General features: G+C 41.3%; 2 protein-coding genes across 6 annotated transcripts in view; one reads left to right on the forward strand and one right to left on the reverse strand.

Moving 5' to 3' along the window:
• Positions 1–540: 540 nt before the first annotated feature.
• The window catches only part of c9h22orf23 (chromosome 9 C22orf23 homolog), a 28,818-nt gene continuing 9,215 nt past the window's right edge, over positions 541–20,143 (forward strand). Inside the window, exons 1-7 of one of the 4 annotated variants that reach the window (XM_061830039.1) lie at positions 15,703–15,725; positions 16,590–16,723; positions 16,822–16,884; positions 17,872–18,045; positions 19,331–19,471; positions 19,806–19,906; positions 20,001–20,126. In XM_061830039.1, coding sequence (XP_061686023.1) covers positions 16,597–16,723; positions 16,822–16,884; positions 17,872–18,045; positions 19,331–19,471; positions 19,806–19,906; positions 20,001–20,087 — 693 coding nt within the window. In that variant the 5' untranslated portion in view covers positions 15,703–15,725; positions 16,590–16,596 and the 3' untranslated portion in view covers positions 20,088–20,126. Of the gene's footprint in view, positions 1,195–15,702; positions 15,726–16,589; positions 16,724–16,821; positions 16,885–17,871; positions 18,046–19,330; positions 19,472–19,805; positions 20,131–20,143 lie in introns of those variants that run through there. The other 3 variants (XM_061830038.1, XM_061830037.1, XM_061830040.1) reach the window with 3 other exon arrangements.
• klf1 (Kruppel like factor 1 (erythroid)) lies at positions 7,540–13,229 on the reverse strand. Of its 2 annotated transcripts, XM_061830035.1 has the most exons (4): positions 13,154–13,229; positions 12,120–12,188; positions 9,017–9,797; positions 7,540–8,940 (listed from the first exon to the last, which is right to left on the reverse strand). In XM_061830035.1, the coding sequence occupies exons 2-4, from the start codon at positions 12,180–12,182 to the stop codon at positions 8,765–8,767; spliced, it is 1,020 nt and encodes a 339-aa protein (XP_061686019.1). In that variant the 5' UTR covers positions 12,183–12,188; positions 13,154–13,229; the 3' UTR covers positions 7,540–8,764. The 2 variants fall into 2 exon arrangements, with proteins under 2 accessions (XP_061686019.1, XP_061686018.1); XM_061830034.1 differs by lacking the exon at positions 13,154–13,229 and having other exon boundaries at positions 12,120–12,873.

Here is a 20,143-nt window from a genome sequence, read left to right on the forward strand (position 1 = left end):
TTATCACACTGTTTTCACTTTTTAACAATTGAACCACCTTAATTAAATTGAGCTTTTAACACTATTTTAATGTGGTGATATGTAGCTGTATGGCAATCCTGATTTCCTGAGGAAGACATTTCACTTTGATACAGCAGAACTTTGACATTCACGCGCATGTACATAATATGTTACGTCCTCACCACCAATTTTTTTTTTTAGCAGTTACATCAGCAACCACTCTCGCACACAGGCATGCGCACACTCCACATTAGATCATGGTTATGAACAGTGGCCTTGAACTTGTCTCACTCCTCCCCCCACCACCAGTAGTATGTTGTGAAAACCACCATCCCCCAACTCTCACTAGACATTCCCTTGGTTACTATGATATGGTGCCTGCCTGGCAACCAACTCCTTCCTATATGGATCACGGTCGGGGGTGTGTGTGCGCGCGCGCACGCGTGTGTGGGAGGGGGCTTTGAGGGGGCGGGGGGTCACTCCAGGATAAATGAAAATGGAACACGTTGTGTATGTGAGTGTGAGAGACAGAGAGAGAGCGAAAGAGAGAGAGGATGAATGGATGGACGCATAAAAGCATGGTGGCTCTAGCTGATGGGATCTATGGCAACCTCATCAAGAATGATTTCATCAAGAACAATGGTGGCTGTGAAGCGTATTTTTGGACCAACATTAAAAATTTGTTCTGTGTGCAGTCAAAATATGAACAAATGTAATGGGACACATGACCATTACACCTAGAGGAAAAGAGCATTGAAAAAAAAAACATAGATGCTTTACATTTTGCAAAAGGACAATTGTTGTGTGTGTCTGCAAGAATTGTTGCTGTGTTTGATGGAATTGATATTATTGGTCGAAGGGTGCTGAGGATGTAGCTGCCAGGCAAACGAGCAAGAGGAAGACCAAAGGAAATGTTGATGGATGTTGTGAGGCACGAGGACAGTGGGTGTTAGAGAGGAAGATGGCCGAGATAGGCTTAGATCGAAAAAGATGACATGCTGTGGCGGCCACTAACAGGACAAGCTAAAAGGAAAAGAAGAGGATATTATTGAGTTTTCTTGTGAAAAAACTTTACGAAACTTTCTGCTGATACAGCCTTCTTCAAACTGGTCCCATACTGGGCATTTAGGTGGGGGCCAAAGATATTTTTTTCACAGGGCTATCCAGTATTTCTGATGGCAACCCTGCATATAGGTAAAGTAACTGTTTTTGATGTCAACATTGGCACATTTGGTCTGCGCATATTTTTGTCGAAAACAAGTCAGCCCGTGACGTTAGCAGCAGAAGACGAGAACATTTCTAGTCTGTAATCTGAGGTGTCATTTTAGTCCATTTTGAATCTCTAGACAGCTGTATTAGACAATGAGTGAAAATAGCGAGGTTAGATACATTTGAGTAGGCTTGTTTTGGTAAAAACAATTATTTCTTTGCAGAACAAAGTCACATGAGCCATGGAGGGAATTTCCAATCATATTCACTGGTTTTGTCAGCTCATTGTTGTGTTGATTGCATCGCTCTCCCTTGAAAAAGACTTTGTGAAAATGATGTCTCACAGGCATTTGTTTTTAAAGTCTTTTTGTTCGGTCGTGGCGCTGTGTGACCATAGCAAACTTTGATGTATGTGGGTGTCTGCATGTTTGTATTATTTTAATCATTGAGGCAGTCATACATTACCAATTTTAATGAATATAACATAATTATGAGTGCTGTTGTGTTGACGTTAGTGTACAATGGTATAGAGCAATATACTGTACGGTGTAATATCAACTTGAACAAAGAAAAATACACACACACAAACACATTAGGAGATACTGTTAATGAAATAAAGGCCATTTTGATGCCTTAGGTCCTTAAATGAATCATAATTAAGACTGAGATAGAAAGAACATGTCTACTCTGAGTACTCATTTACTAAGTGCTTCTAGATGCAGTGTCATTTTTCTGATATCCAATTTGTATTCTCGAGCAGTTGATATATTCTGAACTTTGATCCCTCTTCGGCACATTGGCCAATCAGTGTCCCCCAAAGTAGCTTCCAAGCTAAAAATAGCTTTTCTTTCTGACGTGGTGGATGACTCATGCAGCGTCTCGCTGCTCTCCTGGTGTCCATGCGCCATCGGTCTCTTTTACTTCAATTTCACTGGCAAGTTTCGTCGAAAACCATGCAATGCATTTAAAAATAAAAGTTTTCTCAACCGGTCAGCTGGAAAATTGATGTGCTATAGGTTAGTTATTCATATTTCCGAGTTTTTTATTCAACTGTTGAATACAGGTACAGCGTGGCCATTTGGTGAAAAGAAGTGCCCAATGAATAACTGTCTATTAAAATTTTATATATTTTATTTTGAATGAGTTATTGAATTACCTCAAAAATTACTTGCCCACATGTATTCTTGCACTGTTAAATCGTTGTAGTAGAGCCATAACAGGCTGAAATCGGTATCAATATCATGATCCTTATCAAATTAGTGTTTGATTCCAAACATTGTAGAAGAGCAGCTGCATGAGTTGAGACAGTTCTTGAGAGAGACACCTGATCGAAGACTTGAGATCAATGTTCTCAATGGATCCCTGAAAGAGGCCTCACTGGACCACACTACCTGACCATCATCCAGATCCTTCCTGGTTGGTGATTCCTCTCAAAGACATCAAGTTCAACTCTGGCTATAAGCCTTCCAGTGAGTGTACGATCTGACAGGGGAGACATCTCCCTGCCAGTTCTGGGAGATTTGCTGCGGAACTTGTGTCAGAGACTGCGTAAAGTGTCAGGTGAATTTGGGATGTTTTCATCGGTCATGTAACCATTAGGGATGGCGACTGTAGGCATGGACAAAGTTCCGGTGGAAATTATCTAGGAAAAGTGCATTCCAAAAACTCAAGCTTTTAAACGATAGGAAATAGACACTCCAACCTCATCAGATGGCAACTGAAGCTGTCTTTTCACAAATGTGTGTTGTATTGTGATGGATGTGGTTGCTGGAGTATGTCTGATATAAGTCTAATGCTTTATCTGAGCCCTACGTTGCGGTGGGAGTCAACTGAATGATCGGAATGATAGAAACATCAGAAAAATCCTTCACCAGGCCATCACGAAACTTGATGGCGAGATGCCCTCAGCTCTCAGGCAGGCGTTCTCCTCTTGTGGTCTGAGGACCTGCATTTCCACTGCTATGCCATTGGTCGGCACCACTTCTCCCAAGAACACTTTGCTACCTCGTCGTTGTTCTTTTTCCACTTTTCCCAGTAACCTTCATCTTTCCTCTCACTTGGGAAGAACGGAGTTCTTGGGATAAATTGAAAACTGTGTTTGATGGCAAGGCAAAAAGGCAAGAGGGGACATTGTGATGACTGCTCTGAGGGCCTGGTGCAAGTCGTGCAACCCCCGCAGGCATGCTCACTCTCCCACGTCCAACTGAACCATGGGGGCTGAAATAAGGACTGCAGGCTGTGAGGATGAGCCATGCAGCGGTGGCACCGCCTGGTGGTAAAGCAAATATGGGGAGGGAGAGATTTTATTTTTTTTTACAAGGCAGGCAATTTTCTTCATTAGTTTTTTTGGGGGAGGGCTGAGTCCTGGCTCCTGCTTTGGGCCCTGTTGATGGCTGTTGCCCCCATTATAGAGGCGGTGGCAGCGAGGGGCTGTCTGGGTGGGGGTTGTGGGTGGCGGTGGTCCAGTGCCCTTGCCCTTCCTCTTGAGACTACTCAAGCTTGGGAACTCCCTGAGTCCTCGGTGGTCAGTGGCTTCCCCCGAGTTGGCTCTTCTGCTGGATAGGCTAGTTGACTCGCCCCCCACCACTTGTGGGTGGATAGGCCAAGCTAAAACATTCACTGTATGTCCCGAAGGCTATTTTTTTTCTCAAATATTGTAATTAAAGCTGTCTAAGTATGTTTGTGAATCCTTCTTCTTTCTCAAAGTAATCTTGGGACCAAGCCAATCCATCAAAATGTTAATTGAACAGCATAATTGTTTCACAGGTGGGCCTTAGGTTGGATAGAACAAAAGGCCACTCTTAAATGTTTGCTGGGGGGTGGGCAGAAATCCAAAAATAGAAATCCAGTCAGTGTCTGACGTTACCACCATTTGCCTCACACAGTGCAAGACATCTGCTTCACATAGAGTTAATCCCATTTTTAGTGAAATTCTGTGGAATGCTGGTCCACTCCTCAACAGTGGTTGTCAGAGTTGATGAAGGTTGTCAGGAACTGGAACAAGCTGTCATCTCCGCTGATCCAGAGTATCAACCCAAACATGCTCAATCAGCGACATCTAGGTATGCTTGACCTGCAAAAATTGAGATGTTTTCAATAATTGTTTGCAGACTCTTGCAACACGGGTCAGTGCATTATCATGCTGCAACACGAGGTGATGGTCGTTGATAAATGGAGAATGTATTATTCATCTATTAAATGGAGAATGAACTCTTGCACTGTGTGAACCAAATTGTATTCACACCAGGTGGTGACTGGTTTTCTTACTGACACCAATGAAATTAAATTGGATAGATTCCCATGACACACCTGATAATCTGGTTGGAAATCACTGGATTAAAATATTATGGAAAAGTTAAAAAAGGGAACACATAAACCCAAATTCCAATGAAGTCTTGACATTGTGTAAAACAGAAAATAAAATATGCAATGATTTGTATATCCTTCTCAATCCATATTCAATTGAATACACTACAAAGATAAAAATATTTAATGTTCAGACTCACAAATATTAGTTTTTTGGGGGGATGAGCTGTCTAATGCATGCACTGTTTTACTTTGAAGGCAGACTTTTGTAACATGTAGAATGTGGCTTGGCATTGTCTTGCGAAAATAATTAGGTAAGCCCCTGAAAAATATCTTGCTTGGATGGCAGCATATGTTGCTCCAAAACCAGTATGTACCTTCCATCTTTTATGGTGCCTGCAAGTTAGCCATCCCATGGGCCCTAACACACTAATTTGTATTTAGCGGTGACAACGATCCAGATGGTCCTTTTCCTTTTGGCCCGAAGACAAGACATCCGTTTGTCATAGTGTGGTTTTGATGACTTGGTTTTGCTTGGATTTTGTTTGTTTCGTGTTTTGTCAAGTTATTCTGTGCAATATTTTCATGTGTTCTCTGCTCGTTTGGTTTTCACACAACACCCATTTCTCATTTACTACTACTGCTGCTATTACTAAACAATGGATGGCTGAAATGCAGTCACTCGTGGTAAAAGCAGCAATAAGTGTTTATTTACAAATGCACCAGTTGTTGGTGGAGCCAGATGAGACCCGTGGAGCCTCAGTAGGTCATCTACGTGCATGGTTTTGCTTCACAAAATTTCTATTTTGCTTTTCATTTCCTCATTCTACCTGCCCCCCCCCCTCCATCTCCTGTTGACTGAGATATTTTTAAAACAATTCTAATTTACTCTTTATTGAAACTAACAGACACTGTATTGACATTTAACTAACTTTGCAACTGTACAGTATTCTCTGGTTTTGGGTGGATATAATAACTAACAGCAGATATAGTGCTTTAAACAACATCTCCATAGACCAACATATATTCCATGTCGTACTGTATGGAATGTAAGATGAATATAAATATATTACATAAGCCCCATTGAAGGAAAGAGTGGAATAGAGATGAAATAAAATTAATGCCCACAACAGTGATTTGTCATGTACCATACACAAAGAGACTGAGCGAGAGCAAAGTTCTGGAAGTTCATTATCGATTGCATCCGCGCATGCATGTGGGCACGCACACACGTGCACACAAGACCTCCATTGTTGTTTTACAAGCACCCTGTAAATCTTTCTACACACACATGGAGATGCGGTACACTGGACCTCTCTGTCTCTTGGCCAGCTGTCAATCATTCATCTTTTCATCCTAGGAAAATATCACCATTAGGTTGGCAAACTTACCCCAACAAATGTTTTTGATCATGTTTGTGTGCATACACTATGTACCAGTGGTTCAAATATACAACTGCCTTGATTGTCAAAGTGTGGTACATGTACCTTCGCTTGTAGTGAGCAGGTTCCTTCTGCTGGTATGCAACAGAATCATGGAATTAAATACAAATAAAATTTACAAAAGATGAAATGCAACATAACGTAATGCCAACTTGTTTTTAATGCAGCACATTACTTTTTTTCTTCATCTTTCAAGTACAGTGCATTTTTAAAGTCGAGCTTGTTTTTACGGCATTTGACCAGTTAACTGTTTTTTTTAAATAAATTAAGTCAAATTTTTTTGATCAAATCTTTATATGGAGTACATTTTTAACTGAATCCTTATTTGAATCCATCATCCATCCATTTCCTTTTGTGCCTATCCTCACGAGGGTCGTGGGTAGTGGTGGAGCTTTCCCCACCTGAATACGGGCAGGGAGCAGGGTAAACCCTGAACTGGTTGCCAGCCAATCACAGGGCACATAGAGACAGTCACACTCACAATCACACCTCGGGGCAATTTAGAGTGTCCAATTATTGTTGCATGGTTTTGGAATGTGGGAGGAAACAGGAGTGCCCTGAAAACCCACGCAGGCACAGGGAGAACATGAAAACTCCACACAGGCGGGACGGGATTGGACCTGGGACCTCAGAACTGTGAGGGAAACGCTTTCCAGCTGATGCACCGTGCCACCCCTTATTTAAATTGCTTTTAAATTTTTCTTTGCATCCAAGTGAAGTGTTAACGCCCACACTGTTTTAAGTTAGGCTTACATTAATAAATTATCTTGTCAGGAATTAACCTGGGCTCTTATTTTGACAAACCCTTGGGCCTACTATAATACTGTATTTTAATTTTAGTCAATATGGTGGTGCTGGAGACCTAAGATTTTTTTTGAGGGGGTACTTTCTGTAAAAGGTTTAAGAAACCATACCTTAATATATTCACCACCCACCTAATTTACAAAACTATGATAATCAATTATCACGGTTGATCTAATGCTTCCCACAGTTCTCTAAAGAAAGCTAAAATTCACCTGGGGAAATAAAGTCAGATGGAAAGAAACTGTAGAGAAATACCGTCGGCTCGACATATAACAACTTGTTGAACCATTTTGCATGGAAAAACTTGATAAAACCATGCCTGAAAGTTGGGGGAGGGACTAATCAACAAAGAATCCATCCATTTTCTTAGCGAATTATCCTCACAAGGGTCACGGGAGTGTTGGCGTCTATCCCAGCTGTCGATGGGCAGGAGGCGGGGTACACCCTGAACTGGTTGCCAGCCAATCGCAGGACACATAAAGACAAACAGTTGCACTCACAATCACAACTAGGGGCAATTTAGAGTGTCCAATAAATGTTGCATGTTTTTGGGATGTGGGAGGAAACCGGAGTGCCCCGAGAAAACCCGCGCAGGCACAGGGAGAACATGCATACTCCACACAGCCGGGATGGTATTGAACCTCAGAACTGTGAGGCCAACGCTTTCCAGTTGAACCACTGGGTCGCCCCACTGTAAGACATGAGAAATTGATAATCTAGGAAACAGTGGAGAATTGTACATAATCATTTTTATTCAGTTCACAAAACCAGTGAGTATATGAGTTACATTAAAGACCACATAAACTGGGTAGTGGTATTTCAGGTAAAAGTGGTCTTTATTAGACTGTGACAGTGAAAGCAATAATCAAGACATTTGAGCACATGTATGTTAATGTAAAAATGCAATACAAAAATCACATAAAATCTAGCAGATAAAACGTCAATAAATATTTAGATCACTTGACAAAAGATACACAGACAGTGTGCGTTTTTCCCCCTTCAGTCAAGATCCTTCCAGACAAACACAATACTACACAACCCCAAGTTAAATTGTGAATCAAATAATTAAAATCGAGAAGAAGAAAAAAAAAAACGACTGTAGTGGAAGGAAAAATGGAAGAAATTGAGAGTAATAGAACAAAAATATCACCGCACCTGTGGTCAAGACTTCACGTGAGCGCCTAATCTTAATCTTAAAACCTACCGGTACTCACCTCTCAGTAGATCTTGTGTTAGTGTTCAAAGTTTACTGTCGACATGCACCGTATGTGTACAGGGTTTGCTTATCTTGGGTTGCCCACTGGGCCATCATTTATGAACTTAGCTCATTTTTCACATGACGTGAAGAATTTGTTTGTTTCTGGCTTTGGTTACAAATGTGAATAGTTTTAGACTCATAAACAGATTGAAGTTTCAATGTGTGGCTCTACATTAAGCCACGAAGAATATTTGAATAATGATTAAAAAAAAACATTCTTCTATCTTCAATAATAAATTACTTCTGCTATTTATCACAGGAAACGTACAGGCTCCAAAAATAAAAAAAAAAGCTGAAAAATCATTTATCAACAATGAAATTTAAAGACATTTTGAATGCATTGCAAAGACAATAATGATGACATTATAATACATTATAATTATTATTACTACTGCAAATATGTGTGCATCTTTTCAAAATCATATAATGTGTAAGTCTTTTTTTTAACGGTAATATTTTAAAATTAGTTGGATGTGATGTTCAATTATTTGGGATCATATAGTTACACTACAAACTCTTAATGTAGGTAAACCTTTTGGGTATCTGTAAATTGTGCACCCCCGCAAAAAAAAAAAGTTTGTAATTCCTTATCTTATTAGTTTCAACTGCAGAGGATTGACAGCATTATTCAAAATGTAACCTTCTTGTCTTCGCATCCGCAGAATTGTTGCTAAAGCACCTGTACTGGATTTCAGATGAGCTCTGTACCCGATAAATTGGCCACCGAGCACGTCATCCTTTGGCATCAGGTGTGTCTCTTCATGTGAAGTGCTAGGTGGTCAGAGCGAGAGAAGGCCCTCTCACAGAGCACACATTCGTAAGGTTTTTGGCCCGTGTGCTTGCGGTAGTGACGCGTTAGCTCATCAGAGCGGGCGAACTTCCAGGTGCAGCCTTCCCATGAGCAATGGTAAGGCTTTTCCCCTGGAAAAAGTATCAAACGCGCCATCAGAGCCAAGAAAGTCACGTTAAGGCGCTGTGACTGAGACATTGGACTTACCGGTGTGTGTGCGGAGGTGAGCTTTGAGGTGCGAGCTCTTGGTGTAGGTTTTGCTGCAGCCTGGGTACTCACAGCTGTGGACGGCAGGCTTCTTTTTCCCGGCAGACCTCCGCCCGCGCTTCACCTCCACCTCACCAGGGGGCAGCTGCGGTTCGGCCATCTGTTGCTGGAGACCCAAACGACCTGAGGCCTGGCTGTGGGTGTAGTCACAGAAAAGGCTGGGACTGTGACTGAAGTGGGAGGGGTAGTTGTAGTGTCGAGGGTCGGAGGTCGCAGTTTGGAGTGGGATGAACCTGCCGTCGGGTAAAGCCACCAAAGAAGGATGCTGCTGCGGGGTGTAACATGGAATGAACTCCCAGGATGTGACCTCACTTTGTCTTTCCTGGGAGAAGCCAAACTGCTCTACATGATTGGCAGCTGACATCTGATCAGCTGAGTCATGATTGTAACCCTGGTGATACACATGTGGCTGGAATGGCGCTCTCGGGGACATAAACTCACCCATGAAACCAATGTCCATCTGTTCCTGACCCACATGGTCCTTAAGCATGCCTGCCTCATGGTACGCTCTGTCTTGGTTTAAGTGTTGCTGAACTCTCTCATCACTACGGTCCAGGGGGGCAGGGCTGAGGCCGGGCGAGGGGCTGCTCCAGTCGGACAACAGCAGTTCGATGTCCCAGGAAGCCTGGCTCTCGTCGTTCAGAAGTTCCCCGCTCACTTGCTGGGCGAGATGCAGCTGCTCGGGGCCCAGAGGTGGCGACCTGTCCTCGGACCTCCACACCTATGATGTTTGGGAACATTGAGAAGAAATGTTTTCACATAAACAATTGGTGAAAAGAAAGGAATGGAAAGCAAGAACTTATGAATTGTTGACACGAGTTACTCCTTGTCTTCAACGCCAAAACTGCTCGTAGGGGCCCATTAGGAAGATTCCCCCTCAGTTATTATTGTAGTGTCCTTCTGGGTGTCCAGTTCTGTCAGTGATATGGAGCATTTCCTGCTGACCGGCACCCTCTACCCACCTCGACCCCTTTGCCTGGGTTGCCTGTCATTTCGCAGTGTCTCTGCAGCCAGTGGAAACTCTGGATTCGGGGCAGTGGGCGCAGTGCCCCACCATATGTAGCAGTCACAGCAGTATTTCTTTTCATTGTGTATCTTTCATACCAAAAAGTGATTTGTTTGCAAAATTCACATTGTCACTGATGTGTAGAGGTACATTCTTCAGGGCCAGGGTGGAGTCTGCCCATCGCTCAGTCAGCTCGGATAGGCTTCAGCTCACCACAACCCTGAACAGGTTAAGTGTTATCAAAAATAGAAGGATGGATGTTGAGGGAGGGGGGCCTTCCTTAACCGTAGAGAACCCAAGACATCCAAATCCTCTTTTAAAATTGTATCTACTCACTAAATTCATCAATAAGCATAAAAGGAACACAAAAACATCACATTTGGAAAAAATTGCTAATTTACTTCCGGTTTCAATAATGGGTCACATATGACCCAGTGGGCCTTAACTACCAAAAAAAAAAAAAAAATGCATTTAATGCAGGCACATGTGAGACGTTGGGCTTTAAGGGTAAAAAGAGTAGCTATGGTGTGTTGTGTTTATACGGTGGGCCCCTAATTACAATGGGTCATATGTGACCCCATGGGTTCTCTAGGGTTAATGGACACACTGTATCCAACAAAATCGCCAAGTCCAATAGTTGCATTTTGGACTCAAAAGATGTCCATCCAACAATAAATGTGACCAACTCATTCATAATGCGGTTTAAGTGTGTTCCTGTGAAAATCAAATTAAGGTCCAATGTGTGCAAAATGATAATGTGGTCAACAAACTTGAGGCTTCCCACTCAACATGGTATAGTGGATAGCACATCTGCCACAATGTTCTGAGGTTCTGGGTTTGAATCTCACCATTGGCCATCCTTTGTGGATAGAACATGTTCTCCCCCGACCTGCATAGGTTTTAATTTGGCTACTCAGGCTTGCTCCACATTGTAAAAGCACGCATGGTCGATTAATTGAAGATTTCTTTCCATAAGTGTGCGTGGTGGTTTGTCTAGGGCGGGGGTCACCAACTGCTTTGAGGCTGAGGGCTACTTTGTGAGCATCGATCTTACAAAGGGTTACATGACCTTCAGAATCAGAGTTCATTCTACATCAAAATTTTCGTTTTAATTTTACATGTTATAGGACATTATTTTAAAAATCTCATTAATGGGAGCAATTCAGATTCAAAAGTTAAGGGATGAAAAATAATAATAATACAGTAATAACAAGTTGTGACCTGTGCTATTTTTAGAACATGCCTCGCGGGCACCTTAAGCGGTCCTCGCGGGCAACCATGTGCCTGCAGGCACCGCGTTGGTGACCCCAGGTCAAGGGTGTCCCCCACCTCTCAGCCAGTATCAGCTGGGATAGATGTTGTTGTTCTTTGGGGAATTTTTAACATTTCAGGTGAAAGAGAAATATGAATTTAACGCTTAACACTAACGTTGTGCTCATTTGAACTTTTAAGAAGTCCTCCGTGTCCTGCTTGACCGCTTGGTCAGTAGCTGAGCATTATTTCGGGATCACTTGACAAAAGATACACTAACAGCGTGCGTTTTCCCCCCTTCAGTCATGATCTTTCCAGACAAACACAATACTACACAACCCCAAGTTAAATTGTGAATCAAATAATTAAAATCTAAGAAAAAACAACAACTGTAGTGCAAGGAAAAATGGAAGGAATTGAAAGAAATAGAACAAAAATATCACCGCACCCGTGGTCAAGACTTCATGTGAGCGGTACTTGCTGTAATACGTTTAAGAACCATACCTTAATATATTCATCATCCACCTAATTTACAAAAATTCTGATAATCAAATTATCACGGTTGATCTAATGCACAGTTCCCTAAAGAAAGTTAAAATTCACCAGGTGAAATAAAGTCAGATGGAAAGAAACTGTAGTAATGTAAGTCACGCTCAACATTAAACCCTTTCTCTCCAACATACTGAATTTATTCTTTGTTTTCTGATTTTTTTTTTTTTTTCTAAAGTGCTGAGACTTTCCTGGCATTAAGAGCTAGTATAACAAGTGAAGTCCAAGCATACTTACTTTAATATCGGAGAGGTTTGAGAAGGAGCTGAAGGAAGGGAGCACAGCCTCGGTGGCAGCCATGAAGCACTTGGATACAAAGCCAGAGAATAATCAGCTGTAGTTGGGGTTTGTGTGTTTTTTTTTTTTTGTTGTTGTTTGCTGTTGTTATTGTTGTTGTTTCTTCTCTGCCTTAATATCCTCTCGGCCCTCAGTTAAACGACAGTTCCGTACAGGCTCGCCGAGCTGCTCATGACAGTTACAGTTGACAAAGTGACTTGAGAAACAGTTTGCTAAAGATGCCCCCTTTGCACTATTCCGCTGTGCTATCTTTCCCTCCTTGCTCTTGTCTATCTCTGTCAGCTGGGACTCAAACTTCAAATCTCTCTTTTTCATGTCGCTTTGGACCGTTAGGAGGTGGAGCGGTGCCTCAAGATTTTCAATCGCCCCACGAAATTCATTATAATTTTGTACCTGTGCCGTGCGATCATCATCCATCGTGTGGCTTAATCACAAACTCACTGCACTTCCAGTCAACCCATATTAATCAATCAATCAATTGGGGTAACCCTTTGATGAAAAAGACAGCAACAAGAAAATACTCTCAGATGTTATGTTAAAAAGCTAGTCAATAATACCATTTATCAATAAAGTACATGTATCGCTAGTGTTTTTCATGGTTATGCGATAAAAATGCCAAATAAACATGATGCTATACCAGCACAGTGTTGCCGAATGCAAAACATAATATTTTCTTAAAACTGACTAATGCATCATTTTTAAGTGCTGAATAATTTCCATGACGATTTTTAACACTGTTTTGACACTTTCTGCTGTCTTTTCCCAACAACCGAAAGAACAACAAAGTTTTGTTCACTTGCCCAATGTATGAATAACTGGCTTGACTGTATAAATGTATTAGTAATCGCAAGATAATATCTTATATATTTGTAGATAGATAAATGCAAATACGATAAAGTGGAAAATAAAATGAAAAAAATAAAATAAAGATAATAGATAAATACTTATCCAAAGACTCAATTTCATGAACGTACCAATATGTGTTACCTCATCTCCATGATTTTCCTGTTTCACTTCTTGTAGAACTGGTGTCCCAATACTTATTTGTTCATGTCACCAAAAACAAAAAATAAAAAAAAGTGAAAATAAGAACGACTAGTCTTTGTGAATGATCTTTCTTATCACATCCACAGTCGGATATTGCAGGATATTACTTTGGTAACTACAAGATTACTGCCTATGCATGATTTGGCATATTCGTTCATTGTGAACATTTTGTGCATTTCACACACAAAATGTGGTCTGTTAATCACCTTAAATTCCAAAACATTTGTATCACCATCTCATGTGTAACGAGTACATGGACAATCCATAAGATCTAATAATAATAATAATAATAACAGTAACATTGAACACACACGGAAGTCACGTATTGCTGTGCCTTCTGGGAAGAAGTGTGTGTATGAAAGGTGATTATATTGTAGTTAGCGTTTATCTGCTGACGGGCAGCTGCCACAGCACAGATAATTTGTGACCAGCCCATCACTGATAAAGACTTCGTCTCCAAACCGGGTGAGGACTGCACGGACATCGTCTTCAATATGCAAAACTTGTGGTTGTCAGGCTCACTTAACGTCTTCATTGCAGTCAAAGGAGAACATTCTGAAAGACTTTCCAAACAATGAGCTTTTTATTGTCATTTGTGGTGGATTATCATAGTATTTGCACTTTTGGAGGGAGTAATAAAAGAAATAGTGTTCAAACCATTCATATATAGCAAAGTGGGGACATTTCGTTTCCTATTGTGGGACATTTCGGTGTTCATAAAGCACCACATGAAGTTTATTAGAAGAAAAAGAAAATTCTTCATTATTCTGGATATTATGCTGAGCATTTTGGGGTTGAATGTGTTGGGGCGGCAGCGGTGGCCGAGTTGTTACCAAGTCTGCACCACAGTTGGGAGGTCTCGTGTTCGGGTCTTGGGTCAGGCCCTCGATCTGGAGTTTGCATGTTTGGCCTCCTCCGGTATTCCAAAAACAACTGACCATCACAAGGTTGTTGTCGGACCTGTTGTAGAGGGGCTTCAAAAATGTTCTTAACCCCCTAAATGATTTGTTTGTTTTTCTAGTTTATATATTTGTTTATCCATCCATTTTAATCGCCGGTTATCCTCACAAGGGTCACGTGCTGGAGCCTATCCCAGCTGTCATCGGGCAGGAGGCAGGGTGCACTCACAATCACACCCAAGGGCAATTTAGGGTGTCCAATTAATGTTGCATGTTTTTGGGATGTGGGAGGAAACCGGCGTGCCCGGAGAAACCCCACGCAGGCACGGGGAGAACATGCAAACTCCAAACAGGCGGGGCCAGGATTGAACCCTGGACCTCAGAACTGTGAGGCCAACGATTTACAGTTGCATCACCATGCCGCCATATTTATTTACTTTACTTTTTATTATTTATTATTATTTACTTACTTAACAAATTCAATTTGAAGTTGCCTAGAAAGGAGTGTCCTCTCACTTCATAGTGTAAGATCGAGAGCACTTCTGTGTCATTATCCTAGCTGTTCCACTTGTTCATCCGTCCATCCATTTTCCAAGCCGCTTACCCCCACAAGAGCCACGGGAGTGCTGGAGCCTATCCCAGATAACCTCGGGTGAAAGGTGGACTACACCCTGAACTGGTTGCCAGTCAGTCGCAAGGCACATATTGACACCATCACTGAGTGGAACTCAACCCCACGCTGCCTGCATCGAAGTCAGCCGTGTGTACCATTACACCATAAGTGACTCCGACTTATTCGTATAGTTCCATATTCTCTCGTTGGTGCATTATTTTCCACACCTGGTGTGCATGTTTTCAAGTGATGGCAATTCTGCCATGGATTTGTAGTATTATTTCAGTCAGATTTATTTATTTATTTATATTTTTTTTAAACAGTAGACGTTCACATCTTGTGCATCTTCTGGGGGTTAAGCACCTAAATCCAAGTGATGTCACTGGAAGGGCACATACTATGTGCCACGTTGCTAGAAATGTGAGCGTTTAATTGTACTGCACTCTGCAGTTGACCGTCGACCAGTTTTGGTGTCTGCCTCACACCCAAAGTGAGCTGGGATGTGGGCTGCAGCGATACAGAAGATGGGTAGAAGGATGTTTTTGTTTTCCTGCAGTTTTCTGTGTGCGTCTATCTGTCTGTGTGCTCTATGTACATATACAGTATGCACGCCACAGGGCATACTTGATGGTTCATTCTGTTCAACATATAACGTAGTTTTCTACTACCTCATGGACGCTACGAATGTAATCCTTGAGCGCGGTTACCATATAACGACGTTGTCGCCCCCCTACGGCTAATTCGTATACTTTCCAAATTGATATACTGAATCGATTATATAGTTTGTATGTATATATTTGCGTCTATACAGTACTAGCCTACGTGTTGTGGTTCACAGTTCAGTAGACGTCCGTGTATCAGGTAGAGTTGCCTTTCAAAAAACAGCCTGTCAATTTTAAACATTGTGGTATTTATTGCGTCCTGTTTCTTGGTTGCTATGGATACCAAACACCCTCCCATCGACGCCACTTTGGTCGGCTGCAACAGGTAAATTGCTGAGAGCTGTAACATTTTAATAATTCTGTGTTGCGTGTGGGTGTGTGCGTGTGAGTGATCCCATCCATGTTATCTAAACATGGACATAGTCAGCATACGTTTGATTAAAGCGGTACAAGATCTGCAGACGCAGTGTAAAAAGCGGATGACACAACACTTGGCTGCGTTTATTTCGTGTGAACGCTCGCTCAAACAAATTCTAACACTGGTGAAAGTGATTCATCTCCTTAAAGTATATATATATACAATATTAATAATGCTATCACTGTTAACACTGAAATGTCCTTGAGAAAAAAGTCAACGATTTTTTTACTGTCACACCTGTTTTGATAAATTTAAACAATATGAAACGAAAAACACTTCTGCACACAAAATTGTTTCCCGTCTTATTAACTAAGCTATTGTACAAAGAGGAAGAATGTAACTTGTCCACATGTTGCTTCTTTTTTTTTTAAACCAAGAGCTAGCTGCCATAGACTGCAGGCTTTTACACTTTCCAAACTATGCGTTTAGCTAGTTTTGCACACATTTGCTCACTGAAAACAAAACTTACCTGTGGGTTTTTTCAGATTAGATGGGGAGTTTTTACATACCTGCTTGTGCTTATTAGTCAGTGACAAGACACAAAATATTTGCCACGAATCGTTCTTGGAGTCAACAACATCAAAGAGTTTTCTTAAATAAGGCCTTGAATGGGGAATATCTTATTTCCCTAAATGTGGTCCATCATTTTTGTTAACGCTTGCTTGTGCATGTTTTCGTCCATGTCATTACGGTCACTGTATTGTTCCATTCACAAGTTACAAGACTGAGTCATTAATATAAAATCATTAATGCCTTGACTTGAACCACAAGCTCATAGATGTTATGTGGGGGTACATTAAAAGTCACACAGATGGAGACGTCATCAAAACGCAGAGTCAGAGGAGAATTGTTGAAGAACTCAGGAGTCAATCAGTACAGCAGGGAGACCCGGGACCTGCTGACATGTGAGCTAGACACACATACAAAGACTTATAAAGGTCAATACATATTTATTTAATCGTCCTTGTGATGTCACGATCTGCATTCCTATGTCTGTGCACAGCAATGATGCAGGACTTCACTCTCAGCAACCTCCAAAAAAAGCAAATCAATGACTGTCTGAACAGTAAGTTTGAGGCCTTTGGGGAAGCCAACACCGCTTACACAATATTTTACTTTCCATTTGAGTTGCAACTTGTCAGACTACATTAGCAAGTCCCAACAAATTTAGATACTTTCAAAACATTGTTTAGACACACACGCACGCACACACAGAGAGTCAGTCTCGCTGCAAAAATGCATTGTGAGTCATGACTACAACTGTTTGGTTAGGAAGTCACAAAGTCACACATGGTAGCATTTAAAAGCTGAAAAAATGCATAAATCCTTGTGTGATTATATGATAATGATAGTTCTAATCTACTCACTCACTACTTTCCTTTGATTTGTTTAAATCGTATATAACTAGTATATAACTTTATCTGCCCTAACAAAGTCTCAAAGTGCCCATAAATAGTTAAAACACCCACAGTTAAAACAAAAATAACACCTATAATGGACTGTTTATACAACATAACAAATAATACATGATGACAACAAACTTATCAGAATAAATTTCTCAATTTTTTTTGCTAAAATTGCTAGTCAGTTTGAGCAATACCACAGTTGAATCAATCTCTATACACTTATACGCAAGTACGAAATGACATTATCATGCACTGGCAATGTCATTTAGCAACCTTTAGCAACAAATAGAAGTGCGTTTAGCACCATCAGAAATTCATTGGGAACACGGTAACTGCAGCACGTGCAGTGCTAATGTAACCATATTGGTAACATTGTTGAATTAATACCTTTGGTGATCAATCAAAAGTGATCATCATCATTGCTATAAAAAAAAAAAAACTTGATACAGTGATTGATCAGTGTGTGGGCTCTTACTCAACCGTTCAGGTTTAGCTGATGAAATGTCCACTGAGTGTACTGTGTGCTCTTTTCAGACACGGCTGATACATTACAATGACACGGTTATACCAGTCTCTTCTTACATTAGTGGTTGCATTTAGGAAGCCTGCAATATTGCAGCTGTGAAAGGCCAACGTTCCACCCACAGATGGCACAGCCTTGCCACGGACCGCTGAGCCGCCGTCATCAGCTTCCTCTCCTCGGCCTAAAGCCGGTCAGCGCTCCCACAAACATCTCCAAGGCCGGCCTCAGAGACGCAGTGCTGGTTCTTGTCGCTCTGGGAACAGCTACGCCCGAGAAAAGTTCTGTCCTGCTCCAACAAGTACGTTACTGAAGCCAAAAACAGAATCTACACAATAAACCACAATGAAAAACAAACAACTGTTACATGTCCACACAGCCTTGTTCAAATAGCAGTTTTTTTTTTTATTCATAAAGCTGAGAGCAAAACAATTAAAAACATGGAGCTGAAGTGGAAAGATTAGAAAGTTTTTAGAAAGTAGTAGATATGACAACTGAAATAACATACATGCACAAGTATGCACACCATCGTACAACTGGAGATGTGGCTGTGTTCGGAGTTAACTAATCATATTCAAACCCAGTTAAATGGGGGCCAGCACACACCTGATAATTTCCTCCACCTTGACGAAGGCCCTGCCCCAACGCACGCTGCTGCTTTCACCATGCTTGAGCGCAACTATACAGTACGCAGTCTTCTTTTGATGATGAGAAGTGTTATTTGGGTCTTGGATGTTTAACTTTGTAGGTAGGGCTTCGGTCTTGTCACGCTACCTCATAGTCCAGACATATGAATAAGATGGAATAAGTAGGTAGTTGTCAAAAATTCCCGATGCTACTTAAATACCTTTCCTTGGCAGTTGGAACCTTTCCTGACCAGTTGCCTTTTATCAATTTCATGGATGTCAAATCCTTTCTAATCCCGAATTCAAAATATCTTTCTTTATTGGTCCATAGCATAGTTAAGGTCTTGTAAATCCATTTGTAAACTTTTCCTGTCTTAAGAGTTTTAAACAACAAGATTTCTGTTATGCCGTGAAATCTCTCTGCTGACCATGGCTTGTGCTGTAAGATGTGACCACAAAAATGTTCATAAAAGCATACTAAAGAATTTATTTACCAATTTTGAGTTAATCAGAGGGACCATAAATAGTAGTGGGAATGGTGGTTAACCTGCTTTCTGTGAGTGGCCACATCTCCATTTGTAAGGTGTGCGCACTTGTGCAACCACATTATTTCAGTTAGTTTGACGTTCCCTCTCAGATTTTTTCCCCCCACAATAAATTGTACAGGCTATAGCTTGGATGAATGGTGGGGAAAGTTTTGAAATTATTTGAGTCTTGATATTTCACTCCACAAAAATGAATTGAACAGGGATATGTAGACTTCTATCTAAGATGGCAAAAGATGACACGCTGTGGCGACCCCTAACGGGACAAGCCGAAAGGAAAAGAAGAAGAAGATGTAGACTTCTATCCACTTCAAGTGTTACTAAGTGTAGATAACGACAACAAGTGACTGAGATTAGAGGGAGCCTGAATACTTTGCACTGTTTTATCCTTACAACTCATCTGACTTGATCTAAGGAGATTTAGAAAAAGAGAAGAGGAGGCTTCAAAACATCTTGGCAACAGGAAAGGAACACACACCAGAGGATGCGGCCTCCCAAAATGTTGTCGCAAATCTGAAGCTTCAAGTAACAGAGGAGAGGAACCGCTATCAGGAAGGTGAGGATGTTCAGGATGCACACAGCCATTTGTACATATTTAGCAGAGGAAGTTACAATGAGTCTGGCGTTGGGCTTATGAAGGACTCTCTTTTAAGTAGGTTAAATTTAGACGGTGGCCTCAAGAGCTGCATCATTCTGGTGCTCACGATAGAAACAGAAACATGAGAGGCTGGCAAAATTCATGGAGAGCTTTGAATATGAACCATGTTGTCATGCTGCTGTATGCTGTTCGACTGCGTCGTTATTGAAGACGCATTGAGGGGGATGTTCAGTACGTAGCATTGTGGCAGAAAAAAATGTGCACACATTTGAAAAAAAAATCTCTTTTGTAGTTCTGAATGAGATTGAGGAAAGAAGAGAGTTCCTGTCTTACATGGAATCTCTAGGACAGGACAAGCATTATAGCCACATCATTAACACAGAGATATCACAGGTAAACTGCTTTGTCTCACATTGCTTCATGAAGTACAAAAGATGTGGTTATTATGCTAAAGTCTCAGATCTGGTTGTGATTTTCTGTGTTCCAGAAAATCAGGGAACTGGAGATCCTGGATGGCCAACATCCTAGTCGCAAAGTGACTGTGCCTGAGCCGAGCATGAATCAGAGATCGTGACATTTGCAGGGACAAGGTCACACTGACCAAGCAGTTGTGTTTGAAGTGTGGCACAT

The sequence above is a fragment of the Syngnathoides biaculeatus genome, chromosome 9 (assembly GCF_019802595.1).
Source record: "Syngnathoides biaculeatus isolate LvHL_M chromosome 9, ASM1980259v1, whole genome shotgun sequence".
NCBI classification, from domain to species: Eukaryota; Metazoa; Chordata; class Actinopteri; order Syngnathiformes; family Syngnathidae; genus Syngnathoides; species Syngnathoides biaculeatus.